Here is a 26,701-nt window from a genome sequence, read left to right as displayed (position 1 = left end):
AACTCCCACCCTTCACTAGAGTGACTTTTCATTTGGTCCAGAGGCTCTGAAAACTGTACTGAGGAGATGGATAAGCAGAAGAAGGCTTAGTTCCAAACACTCCTTGAGGAGCCACAGAAAATAAGCTCTATGGAGAGATTTCTGTGTTAGTCAGATTTTCATGCCTGTGACCAAAATACCTGACAAGGGAAACTTAGAAGAGGAAAAGTTTATTTTGGTCTCATGGTTTCAAAGCTCTCAGTCCATGGTCAACTGACTCCATTACTTTAGGCCTGAGATGAGGCAGAACATCATGGCAGAAGGGTGTAGCCTAGGAGCTGTTCAGCTCATGGCAGCTGGGAAACAGAGAGAGAGAGAGAAAAGAAGGGGCCAGGGACAGGTAGAGATACTAAGACAGTGCCCCCAGTGATATACTTCCTCTAACCACACCCCACCTGTCTACAGTTACTGCCCAGTAGTCCATTCAAGTTATTAGCCTATCAAATAGATTAATCCACTGATGAGATTGCATAATTTAATCAATGCACCTCTGAACATAGCTACATTGTCCAACACATGAACTTTTGGGGGAACATTCCAGATCCAAACCTTAATAGCCTCCTATGTCTGTCTTCCAGTACCTTAGTTTATTTTTTTTTCCTCTAATACACACACACACACACACACACACACACACACACAAATATTAAATCAAAATTTTACTAATTCACAATAGAAAAGGAGATGGTATTATTATAAGATATTATAGATCAAAGTCAATCCTTTCTAAGCTAGATTTAAGTCCGTCATCCTTGGGGAAAGGTTAAATAAGTTATGGGATGTCAGTCATCGAGAGGAACACTCTGTTCAAAGAAAGGTTGGTCTCTGTGCTCTGTTGTGGAAAAACTATTAACAATTAAAATGCAAAGTGTAGAACAGTATGTGTGGAATATACTATGTCAGTGTGAAGGAAAAGGGGAGGAAAAATGGAAGTGTGTATTCGTATTTTCTGTCATGCATGCAAGTGTTGTATAAGACTGCAGGGGGAGGAGAGATTATAGTCAGCTGGGCAGATGTGGGAGGAGGCCACATTGGAACTTTGAAATTTTTGTTTGTTTGTTTGTTTTAATACAGCAATTAATAGTTTATTTTTAAAAAGGCAAAAAGGAAATGAAAAAGGAAAATGGTGGTATACTTTATGAAGCTATAAATTTTATTATACTAGGTAATACATAATAAAGTCAGTTAGTAAGTTCTTAACCATTGTACCATGAGTGGAAAGAAAACAAGTATCTCCCCTTTGGTGCCGTAGTATAGCTAATCACAGGAAGGGGAAGTGAACAGGGCTAGAAGTGGCAATATTGTCTGTTATTAGCACTAACAGTGATGCATTGTATAATATTAATATAACATCATTAACATTTATTGAGCATTTACCATGGGCCGAGCTCTCTTCATTCCTTTACATTCATTACCTTATCTCCTCACAGTAGCTTTGTGACATACATATGATCCCATTGTACAGATGACAACTCTGAGGCCCAAAGTATGACCACTGGGATGGGGCAGAGCTAGGATGAGAGTTCCATGCTCTGGCTCCTGAACCCCTTTCCTAACTACCCTGCTTTCTTCCTTTTTTCCCCTAAGAGCCCCTGGGCAGTTGCAGATCTAATTCTACATGTAGTCCTGGTATCCCAGCCATTTTGCAAGTATTAATTTAATCCAGAGACCCAGATTCTAGACACATTTAGGATTAAAGTGTGCCATTTTTACAGGAGGCTTGGGGCCTATACCTTGCATAAACACGGCAGTGGCAGAACCTGTGGGCCAATCTCCAGTGACATGAGAGTACTGTGCATTTCTGTCCTAATTAGTTACACTCCAAGGTCTGTCATCATCTTGAGCAGGTTTCAAGATGTCCACAATTATGTCATTTCTTAGGACATTCTGAAATGTCTCCTCCCTCCTGACCCCCTGTCAAATGGTCTTAGTTAAAGAAGAGAAAAACATAATTAGGAGATGAGATTCTAGGGGAGATGGCTCCTCCTCTTTGTACCCCATGTTGCCATCAGAACAGAGTGCTCTTTGCTCCTGGAATTTGTTCTGCTACAAGCCAGGGGGAACCTGCTAAAATGCCTTCTGCATCTTGTATCTGCTATTTGCACAGGGTGACTTCTTGTTGAGGGTATGTTGATCCAGTCCATGGTCAGTCTTGGCCTTCTTATTGCTGGACAGCAAGCTACAGAGAACAGGACCAGGCAGGACCCACAAACCAGCCCTCCTGGGCTTATACTGTGTTCAGTCATGGGTCAAAGTAGCATCTTGGCTGACTCACTTCCAAAATTCTGAGGACAAGGACTTAGAGCTCAGAAAATTAGAATGGAGTCAGAGTGGGAACCAGCCCACCCGTGCACCTCTGGCTTTGACTCTTCCTCATTTGATGTTGTATCTCCCCCTCTTGGCTGCTGGATATCATGGGCAGTGCCAGAGTCTACCTGAAATGGGTGCAGCAAGTCACCAGACAGGGAATTTAGACTGGAGACTCCCTAAGAACCCCTTTTGGTCCTCTACTGTGTGACACCAGAACAGACTAAAGTAACATTGGATTGAGTTTTTATATGGTTGACATGCAGGTCTTGTCTGTAGTAAGTGATGAGAGGTCCTTGCCAGCATCAGCCCCTCAAACACGTTTGTCCCCTAAAAGTGCATCAGACCTTTTTTGTTCTTATCTGAAACAAAAGGGGAAGTAGATAACACGTGGGGAATTATTTGTTTTGTAACAACTGTCAAAATGGAAACCCTAGAATCTTTAATCATAAAGAGCTACCTTCCTACTATCCCTAATTATATTCAGGTATCTTTTCGGTTTAGTGGGGAATAATTAATGCCAGCCACATTGAAATAGCAGCTTTGTTATTTAAAAATACTTTTTGGAAGGAAATCTTATTATTTTAAATTAACCCTAGGACCTTCATCCATCTTTAGGGGCTTGTCCGGCAATACTTTTCTTTAAAAAAAAATAAAGAAGTCTTACATCTTGTGTCTACCTAGAAAAAGTCAAACATTGCTACACTCAACTTTGCAGGAGGATGCTATTAGAACACAGAGCAGCAGAGAATAATCGGATTCCTCATTTCTTTATAATACATTGTTAGTAATTTCTTGGATGCAGTAGAGTCTTTGCAGGGAGTGTTAAAACTTAATAATAGTTATCTGTTACCTCCTCCCCTCCTCCCTCTGCCTTCTGAAGTTTCTTAAACTGCTATAGAAATTCATCCCCTAAAGGGAGGTCTCACTTCATCAATCCAAGAATCTATAATTGTGGTTGCTTTGGTTTTAAATGATCTGACACTGGAAAGGCAATTAAATTAGATGTTCAGCAGAAAGTCAGACTGCTGAGAAACAGGGCGCCTTCTCTGCACAAATGCTGTTAAAATACGGCAGTGTGTGTCTGGAACAAAAAGAAAATTCACAAGCAACCAGGGGAAGCAGCATGCTAAATGCAGAGAACAGAATCGTTTTAGCACGGTGAAAAGATTGTGCAGAACAAAAACAGACCTTCCACACGCTGGGTAACTGTTGAGTACTTGCTCTTTGACAAATCCAAGGCCAGGAGTTTGACATACCTCAATTCGCTTAATCGTTATGAGAACCCAGCGAGGGAGGGCTTGGACCTCAGTACAGATCCTGTGATGGTTAAGGATCCCTGAGGTGGAAACAACCTAGGAGTCATAATAAGACATGCATATGACTCAGGGTTTCCTCAGCCCTTCCCCTGCAGATGGTACCTACCTACAGCACACTCACACCCAAGGTCACAGCCTCTTTGGATGCCAGGATTTTGACTTGTGGTTCTCAAGAGCCAATCCTGACAGTGAGACACTCATCTCTGCAGCCCATGGTACAGCAGAACAGACAATATCCAATGCAAAAAGCTGTCACAAAGCTAACTATGCACTGTGAAGGACTTCTCCTTGAGTCTGAGATTATGTGTAGCTCGTTTAGTTGATATCCTTTATTTTATAAAATTCTGATATTCAGTAATGGGATATCCAGTGTACCTCACTTAGTTGATATCCTTTATGTTATAAAATTTTGATGTCTAGTAAATGGGTTTATTTTTGTGTGTATGTTAATTATCTTACTTGATAAAAATAATCGCTAAACTCTAAGGCAATCACAGCATTTTTTTCCCTCCCCAATTTTATTTCTTTTTTAAATCTAAAAGAGTGAGAATCCTTGGTTTAGACCTTTCCCTTCACTCTATTCCCCGTAAGATGAACTTTCAAATCTAATGGCTTTCTAAGTTTTTTTGAAACAGAATTTGTCCCCCTTTCCAAGCAAAATCTCTTAAAATTCTCCAAAATGTAGGGTAGATAGAAAGGTTAATCGAATGATGTGGTTTATCAGATTATTCCTAATGAGCAAACATTCCTCAGTGTCGTTGGCTTATAGTTCCTGCTGCTGCCCTGTTAGAACCTGGCAGGTAGAGCAGCTGCTGCCTAGAACATTGCCCGCATCCAACATGCAAAAAGAAAGAGACAAGTGTGAAGGGGCATTTTGCATCCCCAGTTATTAAGCTTGACACTAAACGACATGTCACTTTTATGCACTGTCATTGGTTTGAACTAGGCATATGGGTTCATGGAACTGCAAGGACCCAGGAAGCCCAAGCCTACTTGAGCATGATGGATCCCCCCTCTATGAATATCCATCCTAATGCATATATGTCTCCTAAACAGTTAGAGCCCCTTCAAGTTAGAAAGTACAACTTAAATTCATCTTCTATCCCTGGAGTTTAGCTGCATTTCATGAATCATTCTTTGACCACAACTCTAAGCCTTTGTTTTATCTTTCCATAAAGAAAAAGAAAAAAACTTATATATGGCCTAAGTTAAGAACAGAAAGGTCACATGCATAATTAATTTTCAAAGCAAAGGAATTTTTCATCTTATGGAGGTGTGAGGTCCTGCGATTCATTCGTGTTTATGGCAAGAATGAGAAGTAGGAATTAAAGGGAAGCTTTTAATGTACAATAGATAGAATAAAATAGACTCCTTTCACTAGATCCCCAATCTCAATCCAATTTGTAATTTTAAAGTCTTAGGAATTTGTTTATGTCATTTATGTTCTTAACATTACTTATTATGCTAACACTCTGTATAGGGAAGATGTTTCTTATCATGGCAAAATATTAACTTGTGTTTAGCAAGGTGTCACCACTGTCCTTATTGCAGAAACATCTCTAATTGTTCTACAGACACATGGCAAAAGTAACCACCATTGCCTTTCTTCTTTATTGAATCTAAACGTTCAGTTAGATGTGAATAAGAAATAAGAGAGCTGTATTCCAAAAAATAGGAGAAACATTTCTAGGGTCATTCTTTCTCTGAAATAGTTGAAGAAAAAAATAATTGGATTATACACATATATTTAAAATCCAGTCAACTAAAATAAAAAAGAAAGTAGAAGGTAACTTTATGGTAGAGCTGATATACAATAAGTTAATATCTAAACAATAGAAAGAATATATATAAATAAATTACCACCATCTGGACCTTCATATTTCTAAATGGAAACAACATGAATTAATAATATTAGAACTGCAGATAAAAATGGAAAACATTCAATTTTCTTAGTAATTGAAATGAATTGAAAATATAACAAATTAAATAGCATTTTATGCCTACTTAGAGACAGTATTAAACAATTTATGGATCAAGGATGGTATACAGAAGAAAATTAGAAAATATGTCAACTGAGTAATCAAAAATACAACAAATTGCAACAATAAAATTTTAAAGGCAAATTTTACATATACATACATATATATATATATTTAAATAAGGCTTAAAAACAGTGATCTAAGTATCCCCTTCAAGACATTTTAAAAAGGCAGTCAAATTAAAACCAAAGGAAAAGGAAGGGAAAGGTATATAAGACCCCAGAATTACCTTTTATACAGGTTTAGTACATCTTATCTGAAATGCTCAGGATAAAAAGTGGTTTGGATTTTGAACTTTTTTTTTCAGATTTTGTATTATTTGCATGTGCATAATGGGATATCTTGAGGATGAGAACTCTTATATGTTTTACATACACCTTGTACACATAGCCTAAAGGTAATTGTTTAGAATAATTTTAGTACACCTGTGTTTTAACTGTAACCCATTATCACATGAAACCAGGTGTGGAATTCCCATTGTGGCATCATGTTGGTACTCAAAAAAATTTAGGATTCAAAGCATTTTGGATTTCAGATTTTCAGAAGGGATGTTCAGCCTGTGTGAGTGTTTGTGTGTGTGCATGCATGTGCACAGTGCCTCGTGTGCAAGTATGGGAGGCTTGGGACCAACCTCAATTTCATTAATTAGCTAGGATTGAGAATTCAGCAAAGCTCTTATATTCATGGCATTACACTGAGCAGATACAAATCAAAATTGGCAATGGGAAAATGTGTGTGGGAAGGACCCAAGAAAGTTCCAAGTAGGAGATAGTGGCTATCCTCTCCTAGAGAAGTCATATGCACAGCACTTGCTTCCACTGACATAGATATGTGAGAACACACAAAGAATTTCCAACCAGGGAAGTTTGCACAAGCCTTAGTGTCCAGATTTTATTGATGGTTGTCCATGTAGATACGACTGACCCTTCCAAAAGTCAAGTTAATATGTGCGGCCCAAAGACCCAGCATAACTCACATTGTATTATACCGTGTGACCTGACCCAAGGCCTCCAGTTAATCCCAGTAATTTCTTTCAGGCAGAATATTCCAAAAATTTAAGAGACCACCTTCCAAGAGTGGGGTTGAGCAGGGGACTTTCTTTGTGCAAGGTTAACCCATTACATCTCTCTGTCTCTTTCTCTATTCACTTACACACACACACACACATACACACACACACACACACAGTCGGCACTCCATATCCAGTTTCTGCATCTTTGGATTCAACCAACTGTGGATTGAAACTGTTCTTTAAAAAGAAAAATTTGTATGTTTATACTGAACATGTATAGGCATGTTTCTTGTGACTGTTGACTAAGCAATACAGGACAACATCTATTTACATAGCATTTCCATATTATATATTATACATAATCTAGAATTGATTTAAAGTGACTAGGTTTATATGCAAATACTACACCATTTTCTATATGAGACTTTTGGGGGCTGGGGATATGGCTCAGTTGGTAGAGTGCTTGCCTTGCAAGCACAAGGCCCTAAGTTCGATCCCCAGTACCGCAAAAAAAAAAAAAAAAGAGAGAGACTTTTGAATCTGTGGATTTTGGTGTTTGCATGGGATCCTGAAACCAATCCCCAGTGGATACTGAGGAATGATTGTGTACATGTACTTGCAAATAAGTGAATAAGTTGAACTATGTCTGTTATTAGTGCCCAAGACTTTAGAATATTTATGTCTTTTTGGTAAATCAATTCTATGTCATTATGAAATACACTTAATTATCCCTAGTAATGCTCCGTGCTTTAAAGTCTAATTTGTCTTATATTAATATAGCTTTGTTTTAATTAGTGTTTGTATAGTTTTTCTTTTACCGTCTTTTTTCTACTTTTCTGGGTTCTTATGTTTAAGGAATATCACTGATAAACACCACATCTTTTTCTTTACTTGGACAATCTTCATCTTTTAACTGGAGCATTTATTGTAATTTAATTGTATTATTTAATTTGCTAATTAGTATTTGTATTCGAATCTACCATTTGCTAGCTGTTTTCTAGTTGTCCCACTCTCCTTGTATCCCTTTTTCTCTTGTTTGGATTTGTCAAGTTATTTTATTTGTATTTTTTTCCTGTTTTAACACATCTCTTAGATATTTATATACTGTTTTCTAGTGGCTACCCTAGATATCACAACATGTATCTTTAACTTATTGTATTTCATATAATTTAGTCCTTTTACAACTTTCAGGTCAGCCTAAGGACTTACTCCATTTTCCACATTGCTCATTGTGAAATGTTTTTATTATGAATATTAATTCTCTATATATTTAAAAACCCTAAGACAATTTGCTGTTTTGTTTAATATATTCAATTTTTATTTTAATCACCTCCATATCTGTATGTCAGTTTTTCTTGACTTTGCATTCTTCTTTGTGAGACTAGAAGAATTCAACCCAGCAATTCTTTTAATGTGGACCTGAGAAATTTTTTCAATTTTTGGTTCACCTACATTATTGAAGGAACTTTTTCTTGGTTGTGGCTGTTATTTTCTTCTGCATTCTCACCCATTCCATTGTCTTCTGCATCTCATCGTTTCTGCAAACTGTCAGCCGTCTATCCTCTAGTGCCTCTATGAAAATAATGTATGTTTTTCTCTGGTTGCTTTTTTTATGTTTTTCTCTTTGTTTTACAGTAGTCTTTCCATGATGTGTCTGGGTTTTAACTTATTTATCTTGCTCTTTGAATCTGTTGCTTGATGTCTTTTTGTTGATTTTGGAAAATTCTTGACTATTGTCACTTTGGGTTATTTCTTCTGACCTGTTCTCACTCTTCTCCTCTCATGGGAATGCAATTATACCTATGTTAGACTGTTTTGTCATGTTCTAAATGTTTTTATTTTAGAAATGAGTACATACTGTAGGACCTAGAGCTGGATCGGAGCTTACGTCCCCTGAAGGAATGTCAAGAGGAAGATGCACTCTGCTTGATAACTTTGTTTCCTCTTCCTGATTCTTTTATCTTCCAAGTGGGTGGTGTGAGCCAGTAATTTGGGAGTGTTGGTTGGGATGTTGGATGCGTGTAAGACTTTGTAATGCCCTGGGTACTTATTGCCAACAAAAATAAAGCACAAACTGCTGAACTGGTTAAGCAGTAAGCCTGGTGGTCAGGGGAAACACTAGCTTTGGTATATTCAAATTCTAAATCCTTACTCTCCTGAGACCTTGGGTTATTTGCTTCATTCCTCTGTGCTTTAGTTCCATTATCTGTCAAACGAGGATAATTATAGTACATAGCTCATAAAATGGAGATGGTTAAATGAAAATAATAACATAAACCATTTAAGACAGTATTTGGCCCATAGCAACACTCAATGAGGTTAATTCTTCTTGATCCTATTATTATAATTACATCTGTCACTGTCATGTATATTCCCCTTCCAACATTCCAAAACCAGTCAGTGTTCATCTCCTGCAGCATAATAGCAGAACTGAAAGAAGTGCGCCATCTTGAATGTGCTTCAGTTCATGGGGGCTATTAACAGTATTTTTCATTGTTCTGTACTCAACATTGCCCTTCCCAGCCTTGGCATTTGCCATGTGCTGGGACCTTGGGGGCTCCTGGTACCCTCCTGGTGCTGACTGTGGTCTTTCTCTTCAGTATGGAATGCTTCTCTACCAGAACTACCGCATCCCGCAGCAGAGGAAGGCCTTGCTGTCTCCATTCTCCACACCAGTGGTAAGTACAGTGCTGGCTTATCCTAGAAAGGGGCCTTTTAAACTGCTGCTGAGTCTCCATGTGTTGTGGACGTCCCATTTCACATGGGGTGGCAAGGGAAGCTCCAGAAAGAGTGTTCACATTCCAAGGAAGCCAGTATGTTTCATGCATTCCATTTTCCAGAACGTGAATTTTGTACTCTCAATATCATGCCTTCAGGGAGGAAATTTCTCTACCATTCTTCTTCCTTCCCTGTATCTCAGCTCAAGCTTATTTAGATAAATTACTTCATGTACTTAAAAATATCAATAGCAACTTCCAGCTCTATAGGAGCATCCTTTTCTGCCTAGAGTTTTGTTTCTTCAAGTCATAGGACTCATAGGTGCTGTTGGCCATTGTGGTGAAATCATTCTCTGGTTAGAAGTTAAAGATTATTATTACTCCTTTTGTATCTTCAGTGTGTACTTTACTTCCCAGAGACACACAAACATGCCATGGCCTCAAAATATGATCTTAAAGATCCTTCATTTTCTATTCTTTTTAAATGGCAAATGATTCCACCAAGAGACCAGTGTTTCTTTCCCCGAGCTAATGTATCTGAGCATGAACTCTGTGGTTGAGGACTAGGCTCACCCTGTGTTTCCATGCCTTTGATATGCTTTAGCACAGATTAGGGCAACACAGTCCAAAACCTACTGGTGCCAGGTGACTTTGCCAGCAGAGTTTGACTACTATGAGAAAATGGGATCATTTCTTATTCTTAAGAAAAACCAAAGCCCTTTCTAGCCCAAGGTCCCTCTGAATTTTCAACCTGAATAAGTGGATCTTTATTCTGAATCAGGGATTTAGAGGTGGAGGAGGGGGCACCCTTTTCTGGCTATCTTTATGATCATTTCATGCCAGGATTTCCCTCTATACTGCTGTGGCTGATTTCCTTGCTTCTTACAAACTTGTGGCTTTTTCTTTCCAGCGCAGTGTCTCTGAGAACTCCCTCGTGGCAATGGATTTTTCTGGGCAAACAGGAAGAGTGATAGAGAATCCAGCTGAAGCCCAGAGTGCCGCCCTGGAAGAGGGCCATGCCTGGCGGGTAAGATCATGACCCTAGTCCAGCCAGAATAGGCTCCCTTGCAGGTGTTAGTCCCCCTCCATTTGCTCTTTTCCCAAAAGAATGGCTCTGTGGTGTTGCCAAGTTGGAGGGTGCTCATGAGCAACTAACTGCAGGAAGCAGTTGACCCTCTGGGTCCTCCATACTTCCAGTACCCAGCCAGCCCCAACTGCTTCCCTGTCCATGGGATCCCTTGAAACGGGCAGGAGGAGAACAGAACCTTGTATCTCTTTGGCTCATGGGCAGAACTCTTCTTATTGATGAATTTTTAGCAGCTGCCTATGCAGGGCATAGAACCATGCCTGAATGAGGCCAATGGGCATTCCAGGGGGGGCGGCTGTATCCAAACAGTTCCTTTACCTTTGAGGCTCAAGTTCTAAATCTCCAGATGGGAAGAATCTCACCCATCTTTCAGCTGAGACTCTAAAGACCATGTGCAAAATATGAGTCCAGGGCCCTGACTTAGAAAGCATTCCCAGTACTTTTATAGAGTGTGGGTAAAAGAAGAAAGTTCCAAAGTATGGGGACTCTTGAGACCAGTGTTTTGAGAACTGCCTGAGTTGACCCAAGTTCATGCTTTTCTGCTAAGATTTTTCAGGATTTCCACTGTATGTCTTCTGTGTGCGAATCAAGTGTCTCTGCTTCAATACTGGGATGGCTGGAAATGCGCCAGTATGTTTTTGGTTTTGTTTTTAATCATCACTGAGATCCACATGTTCTTTATCCTCAGTGGTCAGACAGGGGTTTCACATGATGCCTGGGATACTGACCAGCCACCTGCCCTGAGGTGGGAAGCCAGGTGATTTAATGCACAGCTGCTGTTGTCATGAGTGCTAACGTGGGCATTTGTTTTGCAGAAGAGAAGCATGAGGATGAATATCCTGGGTAGCCAAAGTCCCCTTCATCCTTCTACCCTGAGTACAGGTAAACATAATAAGTTGCTTGATATTGTTGTATATAAAGAAAATTGAACAGTCCTCACCCTCTCCCCCAACCCCACCCTGAGCTTCACATCGTTGCTCAGGCCTGGAATGCACCACAGAGGGGCAGCTGTGGGAGTCAGGGCTCTTGGTTATGCTCTCAGGGAAGCCACTGAGCAGAGATGTCACTTCTTCACCTCCTCTCTTTGCCCACAGTGATTCACAGAACACAGCACTGGTTTCATGGCAGAATCACCAGGGAGGAATCACACAGGATCATTAAACAGCAAGGCCTTGTGGATGGGTAAGGGATCTCCACTGATAAGAGCTGTTGTCTGTTGAGGTCTCATTTTGCTGGGTGTATATTGTTTCTCAAACATCTTTGTAGGGTAGGCAGTAGTTTTATCCTCATTTTAAAGAGGAGAAAATCTAAGCTCATATATTGTAGGAGTTGTGCAGGGCTGGCCCAGTTAGTAAGGGGCAGAAGGGGCTTCTAACCCATACCTGTCCAGATTATATCTAGAATTTTCCTCTACCACTTAAATGAAGTTTAAGTAGGTAAAGAATGCAGTTAATTAATTTTACTTTCTTGGTAAGTGGAAAAATGGGAAAAAAATTGTTTTTGTCTGCACCTTTTCATTTATGCATATTGTTGTTACCTTTATGTGAGAACAAAAAGCTTTCTTTTTGTGGGGGTGGGGTGCTATGGGGGCGTATTGGGGATTGATTCTAGGACCTTGTGCTTGCTAGACCCTAGAATCATTCAACACTGAGCTACATCCCCATCTCAACAAACAGCTTCAAAGAGCTGATACCACAAAGAGGTATCATGTCTCATGATTGTGGTTGGCTGTTCGTACCTGGGCCAGCTCAGCTGGGCTGGGTGATCGAAAGTGGCTTTGCTCTTTTGTGCATGGCAGAGTGGGGCTATTGACTGGAGTGACCGGATACATGTTTGCAGCAGTTTAGGCTAGAATCATTGACATCATGGCTGGCACAGGGCTCCCAGGACCAGCAAGGGAGGCTGATCCCCAGTACACAAGCACTTCTCAAGTTTCTGTCACATCCTCTATTGTCCCAATGGCAAAAACAAACTGCACCCCTCCCCTAGGCTATGCTCAGCTCCACCATGGGAAGGGTCTACTTGAGGCAGGGGAGCAGATATGCATGAACAGTTAGAGGTAGTCACTGCAGCAGACTGATACTGCAGAGCCACCAGAAAGAGATTCAGGCAGGTTTTCCTCCTTGTCAGAGTTAGTGAGATGCCATAAGTCCATTTTCTTGGCAGGGTGGCCCCACACACAATCTCTCTCTCTCTCTCTCTCCTAAAAGCACTAGTTCTTCAAACTTCTAAATTCTTAAAAGCAATCCATTTATCCATTCGTCCTTCATTTTATACAAAGTTTTAATAAGTAAAATTTCAAATTTTTATCAGAGAGAAGAGTATCATGAATCCCCATTTTCTCAATGCCCAGCTCTAGCAATTGACCAACCCTATTCACATTATCTCCTTCCTTATTTTCTTCTTTACCTTTTCCTTCCCTCCTCTTCCTTCTCTTCCTCACTTTATTTTAGAGAAAAATCTTGAATATTCTGTTTTTACTAGTACATATATTTCAGTGCATATCTCTTAAAAAATAGCCCCCACTGTTTTTTGGTACTGGGGATTGAACTCAGGGACACTTAACCACTGGTCCACATCCTCATCCCTTTTTCTTTGTATTTTATTTTGAGACAGGGCATCCCTAAGTTGCTGAGGCTGGTTTTGAACTCATGTTCCTCCTACCTCAGCCTCCCAAGCTCCTGGGGTTACAGGCATGCGCCACTGTGTCAGCCCCTTTTTTAGACTTAATATCATTATTACACTTGACAATATAAACAAGAATTCCTGTCTTCTAAAATGCAATCCATCTTCAAAATTTCCCCACTGTCACAATAAATAAATAAGTGAGTAGTTTATTTAAATCTGAATCCAAAATGGCATTGGTTGATATATCACTTAAGTCTCCTTGAATGCATAATAGTCTCTCACCACCCCAGTTTTTTCCCTTTTCTTTTTCGTATCTCTTGTTCATTGAAGAACTGCATTCGTAATTGCATGCTTGCAATTTCCTTCCTTGTGTTCTGTCACACTGTGACACTGGTGGTCAGAGGCTGATCAGATGCAGATTGATTTGGGAACCGAGAGGCCTTCAGGGCTGGTGCTGTGGAGACACATGAAGCTGGGTCATCATGCTCAGTCGTGAGAGGATTGAGAAATGGCTGCCAGTATTGTTTGGAGTCTTCCCCGATGGTCTCATCCTTATCTACCTAGTGGTTTAAGCCATTGGGTAATTTGCCCAAGTTCAGCCTTCCACTGAAGATCCAAAATCTTTTTCTAGTTTTGTTATTCCTTCATCACTTCTTAGATGGAATTCTTTCTTTCCTCAAAGATTCAGTTTCCTGGAAAGTGCTTGGTTTCCCCCTTTGTCAGTTTTCAGAGGAATGAGTTGGTATTCTACCACTGTCCATTAGCTTCTGTGTGTTTCTTACCGATCACTATGAGTTTAGATCTTTCTATGTTTCGTTTATTTCCATCAAAACTCCTCAGTGCTCTGTTTGCTCCACATTGTCCTTTGGACCCCTCTTAAGTTGGTTTCTAAGTTCTTTTGACTTCACACTATTAGTGTTTTATTTCAGGAGAGACAAGGTGTATCAAGCTCAAATAGTGCAGACATCTTAGGAGCTTTGACTTCTTAGTGGGAAATGGCTTCCTTTCGGTCTTCTCAGTAGACAGAGCTAGAATACAACCCAGGGCCATGTCATGCAGGGTAAGCTCTCTACTACTGATCTACAATCCTATCCCTGGGCCTTTTTAAAATCAAAAAATAAATTGTGAATTCACATTGATACTGCTAATTTAAATTCAATATTATGGGACTTTTTCTTCTCTAATTTGTTTTTTTTATTCTGAAGATCTTGGTTACTAATGGTATTAACTTGATTATTTATATATATCTTGTATATTCTATATATCTTTATCTATATGTAGATGCATCAAAATTGAGTATTTTCATATCTTGGAAATATTAATACTGATACTAATTTAGCCAAATTCCAGATTTGAGTTGTCTTTGCAGTCCTTTTTATCCTTAAGTTACATTAAAATACAGTGCTTGAAATCACTTAAAGTAATTCTTCTCTGTGCCTCTGCTACCAAACTATTGTGGGTTTGTTTTGTTCCTTTTGCTATTTGGTGTTTGCAAATGGATCTAATTTGTTTCATGTTAGATTGAAAGGCAGTATTTAAATTATGTAAAACATTTCCATGGTTCTAAAATCCAAACTATAAATAAGGCACATTCCCTATCAGCTCTACACCCTACACATCCCTGCAACAGTTAACCATTTTATTAATTTGTGTTTTTGTTTTGTTTTGTTTTGGTACTGAGGATTTAACCCAGAGGTGCTTTACCTCTGAATCACATTCCCAGTCCTATTTATCTTTTATTTTGAGATAGGGTCTCACTAAGTTGCTAAGTTGCTGAGGCGGGCCTCACACTTGTGATCCTCCTGCCTCAACCTCCCACGTCACTAGGAGTATAAGCATGTGCCACCATGCCCAGTTATTGTTTGTTTTTAAAAAGTATAAGCAAAATGTGTTTGTATTTGTGTGCGTGAGGCCCCTTTTAAACAAAATTGGTAAATCATAAATACCATCTTGCACATGATTAGTCAGCTTTTTCAACTCTGTGAACAAGACCTGGAAAGAACAAGGTAGAGAAGGAGAAATTTATTTGGGACTCATTTTCAGAGGTCTCAGTCCATAGATGGCCAACTCCATTGCCCTGGGCCTGGAGATGAGGCAAATATCAAGGCAAAGCACTTGGCAGAAGAAAGCAACAAGGAAGGAAAGAAAACTGTGCTCACCAGGGACAAAATATATATATCCCGAAGGCATATCCACAGTGACCCACCTCCTCCAGCTACACCCTACCTGCCTACAGTTACTACCCAGTTAATCCCTGCCAGGGGATTAATGCACTGATCAAGTTAAAACTCTCCTAACCCAATCATTGCACCTCTAAACTTTCTTGCATTGTCTCACACCTGAACTTTTGGGGAATATCTCATATCTAAACCATAACACATTTTTCTTCTCTCTGTCCTGAGGATTGTCCCATAGCAGCATATGGAAATCTCTCTCATTTCTTTTCCTTTCTCAGGTTCTTTTATATGTACATAGAACATCATTTTTTTTTCCAGCCAGTCCCCTGTGTTGTGACAAACAGTGCTATGTCATTTCATAATTTCACTGGTATCTCTTTGCTGGTGAGTTCTTCACAGTGGGATTGTTGGGTGGAAGGCTTACATAATATTGTGAAGTAGCTCTCAGTTCTCCTCTGCAGGGTTTGTGTCACATGGTCATCCCAGCAGAAACATATGAGTGACTGTTTTCCCATCGCCTCCTCCATCAGAGAGTAAAGTTATAATTTGCACTTCTCTCATAAAGCAGACGGAGCCTCTTTCCTTGTGCTTAAGAACTGTTTGGATTTCTTCCTCTTTTTTGGTGTTCTGAGATATTTATACCTTATATCCATTTTTCTAATCTGTTTTTTAAAATTGCGAATACTTTATTTTTCTTACTCTTAAATCATAGAGTTCATTCATATTATTTTCTTTTTTTTTTCATATTATATTGTTTCCATTCACCCTTGCTTTCTTCTTTCATTATCTGTTTCTTTCCTTATTCATTAATTTTTCTGTTTATTATTATTACATGTATTATATATTATTATAATTACTATTATCATCATTAGATTCCAGATGGATTTGGACTTTATATTTATATATTGTGCAAAGAATGGGTCTCATTTTGTTTCCCAGATAGCTGTATAATTATTCCAAAGCTAATTATGTTAGGTAATTAATATTAAGTAATCACCTGTATCATGGAGCAGTCTCTTTTAAACCATTAGAAATAACTCCGTTCTTAAATATAAAAAAGTATATTTCTCTAAAGTTGCTGGCATGCTTAAGGAGAGAAAAGCCTAATATTTGAAACTTCTGTGGCATTATTAAATTTAGGGATAGGTGTGTATTTTCTTGTGCCCATTTATAGCTGTGAACCCCATTCATCTGTGAGCCTCTGAATGTTGTAGGCTTGTCTTAGTTAACCGTAGTGTCTGTGGGGTTCATTAAGGAGGCTGAGCTAGTTCACATGCCAGGTGACATCAGGTAGTGAAGGCTGCATAGGAGGCTCGCTGTGGTGCTGTGGCCAAAAAGCACATGTCCCTCCCCACTCCTGTCCTCCCCGAAACCCAGGGTAGTGACAGGGTGTCTGCCTCCCCAAGGAGCAGGAGTGCCTGAGTCTCAGGGAGGAGGGTGTAGGGGTATGTGTTTTTCAAAGGAGTTTCCCAAGTGATAATGAGGTAAGACCCACCTTGGCCCCCTCTGACAGGTGAGGGGGTGTGCCCACGTAACCGGGTAGACAGCTGCACTCAAGTGTGTGTCTGTGTCCTTTTATCTTTTCCCATGCATGTTTATCTTTCAGCTTTTCCTGGTATAAAATCCCAGCTGGTGACGTTTCCAGCCTTTCTTCCAAACCTATAAGGAGATAGGAGCTTCACCTCTGACTTCCTTCCCAGATAAACCCTTGTTGTGGCATCTGTCTCATTTATAATGTGCTCCCTGGCATCCTTGCTGGCACTAAGGTTGTCATGTCCAGCTCAGACGTCAGGCCGCAGGAGCGTTGGCCAAACACAGATGTGCAGATGATGGGCTGGTCCAGCTTTGACGCGGGGATGGCTCATCTGGGGTTCCTAGGTTTAGGGAAGAAGTGTGTTTCAGACGATCTTTCTCTGATCTTTACTGACCCCTGCAGAGATAATGAAGGCAAGTCAATTTGGAGTGTCAAACAATGAAAAGAAAATAACTCTGAAAGACAGTGCAAGAACAGCTAAGGTTCGAGAGGGATATTTCCTATTGCTTTAGCCTGAAGTGATATGTGGAGTTCGAGAGCAGGGCCAGAAAAAAAGAGATATCAAAGCCTTACGTGACTCCAGAAATGTTCCTGAGGTCCCTGGCAGCCTCCCCATGCGTGGCCGAGCATGCCTGTGTGTGCATGTACCAGCTCTTTTGCCCACCAGTCCTGCACCGAGCTCACTGCCAGGTTCCTTCCTGTCTTGCTGTCCATTCCAGAAGCTTTGGGAGAAGGAGTTTTTCAAGGGCAAATCTGGCTCTATCCACTCCTCTGCCAGCCCTCTCAGGATATAAGGACACCTCTTCTCTCCCACCCCTCCCGTTCCAGTCTAGCCCTGCTAGGCTCTTGCTATGACGAGCAGCCCCCATGCTGCCTGTCTGCCTGAAACTGAGGGACAGAGATGGTGTGTCTGCTGCCTGCTCCTCTCGGGTGATCATCCCGCTCCAGAATGAACAGGCACAGGTCGTGTACATGTTCGTCTGTAGTTTTCTGTCTGTGGAAGGAAACAGGTAGTCATGTAACAGAGAAAGGGGCAGCCCTTTCTTTTCCTCAGATTAGATCTTGAACTTCTACCATCTCACCATGTTTTATTGGGATGATACGACTCTGGGAAAAGAAGAGGGATCTCTGAGGTAGACAAAGGAGACAGATGTGCATGGCCACCCAGGAGAAGACCCAGAGCTCCCTGTTCTCTCTTTTCCTGTGGAGCATGTTCTGCAGCTGGGGGACCCGTGGTTCTTAGCACTGTTTCTTCCAGCCTGACTGGGCTAAACCATGGAATTCAGATCTGAGCATTGTTTCCCAAAGGATATTCTGACGAGTACAAGTTTCTGCAAACTGCTGTGTAAAAGGGGGATTATATAGTTAGGTAAGACTGGGTCACTCTTTGTGGTAGAGCCCTTTAGAGACTCAAGATGAGTATTTGCATTTTAAAAACTTTGAGAAGTCCTGGGTTGAAATTGACATATAAATATGTGCATTTTTAAAGCTCTGAGAAGTACTATAGAAAAAAGCAATCTGTTTTATCTTTCCAGTAGGGATTTTTCCAGTTCCGTTTAGCTGCTTTTCCATCTTAGCATTATAATCTATAAACTGGAGATTTTTTAGGTTAGATTTGTTCATGGCAAAGTGGTGATTCCATGCTTATTTGTCCTATTTCTTTATTATTATATTTTGAAATAATTTCAAGGTTGTAGAAAAGTCACAAAAATAATGCAACGATCTGGTACACACTTCACCCAGATACCCCACTTATCAGTGTAGTGGTACATTAGCTTTATCATTTTTTTCCTGTAATGTTTTCCCCCAAACCATCTGAGAGCAAGTTGTAGCTTGATGCCCCCTTCGTCCTAATTATTTTAGTGTGAAATTTCTATAAACAAGTACTTTTCTAACGTAACCACAGTGCCATTATAAAATCGGGAAATTAATTTTGGTGCAGTTGTATTATCTACTCTATACACTGATCCAAATTTTAATTCTCCTGATTGTGTCCTTTTTAGTAAAATGGGGGGGGGCATCATAATCCTGGATAATCTCATATCCCAGAGCATGTCTGTATAATCTTGACCTTGTCATAAGTGAAAGCCACTTCTCAGGAACGTGTCTCCTTTTGCACTAGACTGTGAACCAGGGACTAGGGTGGGAATTTGCATGTTGGGTGGGAACACCCGAGAGCATGATGTGGTGTCTTCGGCACATCCTATCAGGAAGCATTTGAGGTCCGTTTGCCTTGTTCCTGGTGGAAGCAATTTGAACAATTGATGAATACACTCTTAATGTGGTTCTGTTCTGTTTTCCCTTTTCTGTAATGTTTTCCCACATTAGGAGCCAGACACTCTGAGATTATGAAAATGTTCTGTTTCTCATCAGACTTTCGTCTGCTGGTTTTAGCATCATCGAAGGTCTTCTTAACAGTTGTAACTGTGGTAGTTGCCAAATGGTAGTTTTTCAGTCCTTCAATCCTTGGTATGCTCCTCCAAGTTGAAGCTTTTCTTTCTCCCCGTTAATTTCTGTGTACATTTATTTCTGACACGTATGGATTTGTGAATTCCTGTTATATTTTATAGGTTATAATCCAGTGATCTGTGATTTATTTAGTCAACCTGCCCCCTGTGTCATTTGGACCTGTCCCCACAATTCTTTGAGCACTTTCTGACTTTCCAGCACAAGATGTTCCAGCTTCATCTTGCAGTTTCCCAGCCTTAGCTCTGGAGTCAGTCACATTCCTAAGGATCCCTGCTTTCTTTCAATGAAAAATGACATTTCAAATGACCATGTGGGTGCTGTGGCTGCTGTTGCCCCTCAAGGCCACTTGGATGCTAAAGAACTAAAGCATCAGGGTTTCAAGTCCATGTTATTGAACAAGACTAGGAGGTGTGTCTGTGCGTGTGCACGTGTGTGTGTGTGTGTGTGTGTGTGTGTGTGTGTAGTTTGGGATTTTAAACATCGTTCACAATCCATTGCTGATTTTCCATCCCCCAGGCTTTTCCTCCTCCGTGACAGTCAGAGTAATCCAAAGGCATTTGTACTCACACTGTGTCACCACCAGAAGATTAAAAACTTCCAGATCTTACCTGTAAGTAGTGACATTTCTATACCAAGTCTTACTTTTGGATTCTCTAGCTTTAGTTTTCATGCAATTTTCAAGTTATAAACTAACTAGACTATAGATGGTTGAATAATACGCAGTTTCAAGCTCACAGGTAAGCAACTTGCAAGAGTTTCTGTAGAGGTTTGTTTTTCAAACTTAGGACATTTTTCCTACAAATGATGGAAGTGCTGATCCTGTGCTGAGGCTTCTCATGCACCTTTTAGCTCATAGGTATAACTAAAGGGCTGCCTAACTGGGAGGATCAGGGTCAGCATATAGGAGGATGTGGGGGATGACGAGGACCAAAGAGCAAGATGACCCTGAGCACAAGTATGTAGAAAACAGGAGGCAAACAGCAGGTTTGTTCCTGCATCACTTGCATCTAAGGAATTATCTAATTTGTGCTGGTGTGTTGTGGGGCTACTCATGAAACTCACAGAAAAACTCACTCATGGTCAAGTGCCCCTCCAAAGAGAAACTGTTCCTCCTTGCACCTGGCTCTCAGATCAGAAAATAGATTCTACCTTTGAACTCTCCACCACATCATTGCAGAGGGCCTTTTGTTATTGTTGCTTTAACAAAGCAATTATTGTTATACTTTCTAATGTACTTTAACTCTCCTTTCAGTAAGCCAAAGTTTAAATTCTAGTTCATGATTTTTGTGTTATATTAGCACTTCCAGGAACTCAGTTTAGGTAGGGATACAATACACATCAAATGCTTTACATAGTGAATTGATCAATTCTGGAGATAAGGATAACTTCCATAAAATGTCTTCTGTGGAACCTAAACCCCAGGAAACCTTCTGCAGAAGAAGGTGACCACACTTGATCCTCTTGGAGACTCATGTGAACAAAGAAGAAGTCCCTAGAAGGCTTGGAAAGTAATTAAATGCATCCATTTCACATGATTGAGCCTAGGGTTTTCTGAAAATATTGACCCTAAACTTCACTACAGTCTCAATAGTAGTGTAACGATAGGAAGCCCAGGGCTGGTAAGGAAGAAGAAGGCTATCGTGGTTTCCTTTTGTGAAGTACAAGAAGTAACATGCTCTGAGTCACTTTCCATTCTTGCTTCCCACTAAATTCTGATGTACACATTTTATAGATGAGAAAAACGAGCATTTGCCCTGCACCACACAAGGGGAAAGGAACAGAATCTGGGATTGAATTCCCACTTCTCAGGTTCCACTAAACATTATATGCACAGAATTATCAATCAAGAGAAAGTGCTTCATTTGTAATTCTTTTTTTTCCCCACTGCATTATCTTTTGATGCAGATATTAGAATTTTCTCCACTTAAAATATAAAATGAAAAGGTCTTCCATGGCAGGCAAAGTACATAATGCCATTCTCCCAAATAATCTCAAAGAGGAATAGCAATTTGGGACTTAGAAGATTTCAGCCTCTGAACTTGAAAACAAGCCACAGGATGTATGTTTGGCTCTAGCACTACTTTCAAGTTAAGAAGTGATTCTAAGTTCATTAATCAACCAAGGTTTAAAGCTTCCCTTGTCCATGTGAACAGGGTAGTGTGACTTTTCTGTTCAACCCAGTACTGCAGTCATTAGATTTAAAACTTACTGAGTTGAAGCAGATGTTAAGAATCTAGTTCTTTCTTAGAGATACTGTGGAATTCCTGCTTTAGCTACCAAATAGTCCAGGAGCTGGGAAAGTTGTTTTACCTATATGATGTTATTAAAATAATGTAACAAGTGCTTCATAATGGAACAAAGAGAACTTGAGAGCTTAAAGGTTGCCTGTGTCCCATTGTAGATACTTACTAGTCAACTGGTGAACCTGACCTCATGAGCAGGGTGAGCTTGGAGCTCTTCCAAGCCCTTCCCCCTTGACCTCTTTGGGGAGCAGAGGAGCCATTCCTGCTAGTTGGCCTTAGCCCCCTGCCCAGCATCATTCACCTAGCCACATGGCAGCTCCCAGCACAGATGCGTGCTCCCCCACCTTGGTGAACTCTGAGTTTTCTAGCCAACCTTGCAGATTCCCTGTGAGTCCCTTTGGAATCCAGAGCTACTCACCATGGGCCCAGGTTCTCCCCAACATCTTATCTTCTAACTTGGCAAGTGTCGTTTTGTGTCCCTCCAGTTCGAGGATGAAGGGCAGACCTTCTTCACTCTAGACGATGGGAACACCAAATTCTCTGACCTGATTCAGCTGGTCGACTTCTACCAGCTCAACAAAGGAGTGCTGCCTTGCAAATTGAAGCACCACTGCATCCGAGTGGCCTTATGACCTCGACATCCTCTCAGCGGAAGACGGGAGGAGGTGAACACTGGAACGAAGAAGAGGTCTAAATGAGGGATGAGAATGTACATCTTCCGCACCTTGGGACTGAGAGCAACATGGGTTCGTTTGGTGCCAGCCAACCAAGATCGACTAGTTTGTTGGACTTTGCAAAGATTTGCTGCTGTGGATCCAGCCAGATTGCCTCCTTCTGCGTCGGCCAAATCAGGGAGGGTGTGAGAGATCCAGCACAAGTCTGAGAATAAACTGGAATGATCATCCTTGGCTGGGCCACTTTAGGAACAAGAACCGAAGAGAAATTGGAAATGAACTCTTGCCCTGGAATAATCTTGACAATTAAAACTGATATGTTTACTTTTTTTGTATTGATCACTTTTTTGCACTCCTTTGTTGTCAATATTGTATTCAGCCTATGGTAGGAGGGGATGTGGCTTTTCAACTCATATGAGACGGAAAGTTTCGAATTGGTGACTTCAGACTGCAAATTGGTCCCCAAAGATATCTAGAGGGTGACCTCCACCCTCTACAGGTTGCCACAGTATGGATTTGGCTCCCAAATTACAAAAACCACCCCCAGCCCTTCCCAGTATACTTGAAAAGCTTTTTTTTAAAAAAAAACAAACAAAACTAAAAGGTGTCAACTGTGGTCAGCATTTGGCATGTTTTGTGGACTCAGTCGAGCTACCACAGTCTGTTAATCATTGCTCTCTGCGTAGATGTCTGATCCTTTTGTTAGTAGCGTGTCTAGTTCTCCACAGTGCAGGAGACTTTATTACGTTGGAAACCCCACTATTCCCCAACACAGCACAGCTGCATGACCTCGCCTCTGGATTGATGTAAGACTGCCTTCTTGGGACACACCTGGTACCCATCATTTGCTGGTGGTGGATGTCACATAGTCCACCTGGGGTACCATCAGTCTCACATTTTCGCAGCCATCAGCTGTTCTAGAATGATCACTGCTTTGGCCACCTGCAGTGGCCTGGGTCATTTCATGACTGATCTCCCTTGGGGAATTAAAGGATCTAAAAAGAACACGATACCTGGTGGCCTTTGTGCTGGGTTCTGTGGGTTTCCATGGTGATAAAGAAAAGCAACTGCTGCAGAGGGCTCAGGCGCAGGTTGGCATTTGAAGGTCTTTGCTTGATGAACCTCTGCATCCTGCTGAAAACCCCCATAAGCCAGCAGATGTGGAGCGGCCAGAGGCGCCTCCTCTGATGGCTTAGGGGCAGAAGTACCTCACAGTGGTTGTGGACAATGGGGAGTTTAGCAACAGGACACTTGCTTCCCACTCAAAGAGACAGTCAGATGGTGGCTTGAGTTGTTACACAGTCCCCTGTACCCCATAGCAGACCCTTTGCGTGTCCCCTTTGCTGAGTTGTCAGGTGTGAAGGTGGCTATTTCTTGACGCTTGACCCCCGCAACACCAACTGAACTCCCTTGACAAGCATGCAGACTACTGTGGTGAGCAGAAAGCTTTCTTTTCTAAGACAATGCCCAACAGGCTCCTCTGATCTGTGCTAGCCACTGGATTGTTCCAGATGCGACCCACTGAAGTGCTCCCTGAGGAACCGCTTCTCTCTGCCCTTCTGTTGACGTGCGTAGTTCAGGAGACGTGTGATGTGCTTCAGTGTGGCAGATCGGCTGGCTGCAAGTCGGTCTACAGGAGAGAAACACTGTATTTTGGTTTACAGACCACACTCCATCCGTTTCCATGAGATGTCTGCTTACACAAATGAAGCATTTCTTTAGTGAAACACGTTTTTAACCATCAATGGTCTATTGCATTTCCTTCTTTGGCAGCCAGTTCATCAAACAATTGACAGTGAGGTAATTTCTCAAGTTCATGCCTAGCATCATGCTTTTACTGATCTCCACGTTAGGGACGGTTACTTCAGTTTGACTATTGTACCTTCTTTCTCTTCGCTGGTTTGCGGTAAAACCTTAAAGAACAACAACAAGCAGCAATTCTAGAATTTCAATTTTCTGTTTATGTAGATCAGTCCTCATCGTGCATCATCCCTCTCTTATGCCTCTCCATAGACAGCTAGGATGTGCAGTATTTCATATTTATAAGTATGCGTTTTATTTAAAAGGAGAATAAAAGCTTGACTCTGATTCATAATTTTGTATGTAGCTGGTTTGACGCAGTCTTTTGTACTTCCCCAGCCGAAGTGAATTGTTGGAGGCTGCTATAAACCGCCTCGTGCGGCTGCAGACTTCCGAAGGCCCCTGGCTCGCCCGCCTTTACGCAGGTAGCTGGGAATTCCATCTGAAAACAGCAAGTCCCTTGAGCCGTGGGCGTCTAGCCCCCAAGCCAGGGACTGAAGGACATTTGACTTTTATTTTTGTATTTAATTGACATGAATGTAAAGGGGACAGCTCAGGGTTGTTTTGGAGCCTGTTGACTTTTTAATCTCTGCCTGTGATTTTCTTTTCTAAATGAGAACTCCATGTAGCAACCTGGACTAAGACGAGAAGGAAAACGCCAAATGCTTTGGGTATTAGAGTTTAATAGGTAAGCTCTGTTCCATTAGGTGTTAGAGTTCCAGAACGTGTTTTTGTTTGCTAAACCTTGAAGAAACATGTGCCTCAGCTTAGATGTTTTGTCTTCTCCTTTCTGCACTTAATACCTGACAATTTGACTGATCCTTGCGCCTTTCTGAGGGCGGGACTAGCTCATCGTAGATTTGTGGTGTCATAGTGCAAATTGCAGTGACCATAAAATGTCCTGACGTGTGAACGTTTTCAGGGAATGCAGAAGGTGTTAATTAAGAGACAAAACCTTTACTCCATGTGCTTTGCTTCATTCTGTACATAGCTCTTTGGCTCGTGAACCTAATTGTAAACTTTCAGGTATTTTTGTACAAATAAGGGACTGATGTTCTGGTTCTTGTAATTAGAAATAAACATTAATACAGTGTTCTTCATTTTCTGTTGTTTGTAATGTCTCTCTGTATTTAAAACACTAGCTGGGTATCCACTACAAACCTTTGGAAATGATGTACAGTAGTAAAAATGGGCTTCTTGCCACTAGTTAGGTGCTGGCACAAGGAATTGGTAGCACTTTGGAATGTGTCCTGTGCAAGTTTGCTGAGCCTTGAGGAAATGTGGGATTCCAGGTCAGTCATACCAGGACATTCTCAGCCACAAGAATCCTAGACTCAGGTTTCAAAGTGAGTCAGTCACAAAGATTTAGCAAATAACCCTGGAAACTCAAACTTCACATTTGACAGTTCCAATAATGCCATTTTTTTCCATAGCAGCGGGACAATTAAAATATCAAGAACTAGGGGTTTTGACACATAATTAGTCATGTAAGAAATTGGCAAAGAGAATGGATGCCCTTTGCTGTCCAGGCCCTCACCTGGGGAAACCCTAATGTACCCATGCCTGACCACTCAGAGCTGACTTGCCATCTCAGGCCATCTCCCTGCCTTCCCCCAGTCAGCCAGAGAAAAAGTGCGTATTATCACATGCCTGCCCGGTCTACTGCAGGAAAACACTTGTAGTTTCATTTAGTTTTAGAATCTGAATCCTTGATTTCTGATAGCTCTCCCCAGAAGATAAGCAGACCTTAAAGGCAGAAAGATAATGTTACAACTCTCCTTATGACATAACCAGGTCTCTGTAGAACTCCACAGTTCTGACAAAGAGCCAGAGTGAATGAAGCTCCACTGTGCCCAAGTCTCAAATGCAGACTTGAAAGGTAACACCAAATAAGATACTGCAAGCAGCAGCCCAAAACACTGATAGGATGAAAAAAATGGGGGTCAACACCACTTTAACCTTGGTCTTTCTGCATCTGTCCCAGTCTTATTTATTTATTTATTGGCGGTTCTGGAGGTGGACCCCAATAGCATTCTACCACTGAGTTACATCCCCAGCCCTTTTTATTTTTTGAGACAGGGTCTTGCTAAGTTGCTGACACTGGCCTGGAACTTATGAGCCTCCTGCCTCAGCCTCCTGAGTCACTGGGATTACAGGAGAGGGCCTCTGTGCCTGGCTCTGAGTGACTAGTGAAATTATAAGAAGGGATTTTTCCTTTGTTTTTGTTTAATGAGAAATGAATGTGCTTGTTAAAATATAAAAATATTCACACCTGGTTTCAGAATGATCAATTCATTCATAGCCCCTTTCATCTTGGAAGTATACCATATTTATAAGAACAGGAAGCAAAAGTGAAAAACCCACTGTAGACAAAGTTGGCCTTCATCTGCCATCCTCAGCCACCATAGAGGAGGCAGGGCTGTTCACTGAGACCAGGGAGATCTAGCAGAGACTACCAGATGATACAGGAGCCACAGCCACAGATCTCTGCACAGCCAGTAGAGGGCACTTCAAGACAAATGGCACACCCTGAGAGGAAGCTAGTGACCCCTGGTGGAATAGGGAGAAAAAGCACAGCTGAGAGTAATGGATGTCATGTGTCCCCTAGGATACAGTGTGAGCCTTCAATCTGTAGATAGATCCAAGAGATAATATG

General features: G+C 41.1%; 1 protein-coding gene across 5 annotated transcripts in view; it reads left to right on the top strand.

Moving 5' to 3' along the window:
* Grb10 (growth factor receptor bound protein 10) overlaps positions 1 to 25,145 on the top strand; it is a 198,334-nt gene extending 173,189 nt beyond the window's left edge. For all 5 annotated transcript variants that reach the window (XM_047560076.1, XM_047560075.1, XM_047560074.1 and 2 more), the window contains 6 exons: positions 9,317 to 9,394; positions 10,344 to 10,460; positions 11,336 to 11,402; positions 11,615 to 11,702; positions 19,845 to 19,938; positions 22,057 to 25,145. In XM_047560076.1, coding sequence (XP_047416032.1) covers positions 9,317 to 9,394; positions 10,344 to 10,460; positions 11,336 to 11,402; positions 11,615 to 11,702; positions 19,845 to 19,938; positions 22,057 to 22,203 — 591 coding nt within the window. In that variant the 3' untranslated portion in view covers positions 22,204 to 25,145. The remainder of the gene's footprint in view (positions 1 to 9,316; positions 9,395 to 10,343; positions 10,461 to 11,335; positions 11,403 to 11,614; positions 11,703 to 19,844; positions 19,939 to 22,056) is intronic.
* The last annotated feature ends 1,556 nt before the right edge of the window (positions 25,146 to 26,701 follow it).

The sequence above is a fragment of the Sciurus carolinensis genome, chromosome 8, assembly GCF_902686445.1.
Source record: "Sciurus carolinensis chromosome 8, mSciCar1.2, whole genome shotgun sequence".
NCBI classification, from domain to species: Eukaryota; Metazoa; Chordata; class Mammalia; order Rodentia; family Sciuridae; genus Sciurus; species Sciurus carolinensis.
Note: the sequence above shows the minus strand (reverse complement) of the source record. Positions and strands in the feature narration are given on the sequence as shown.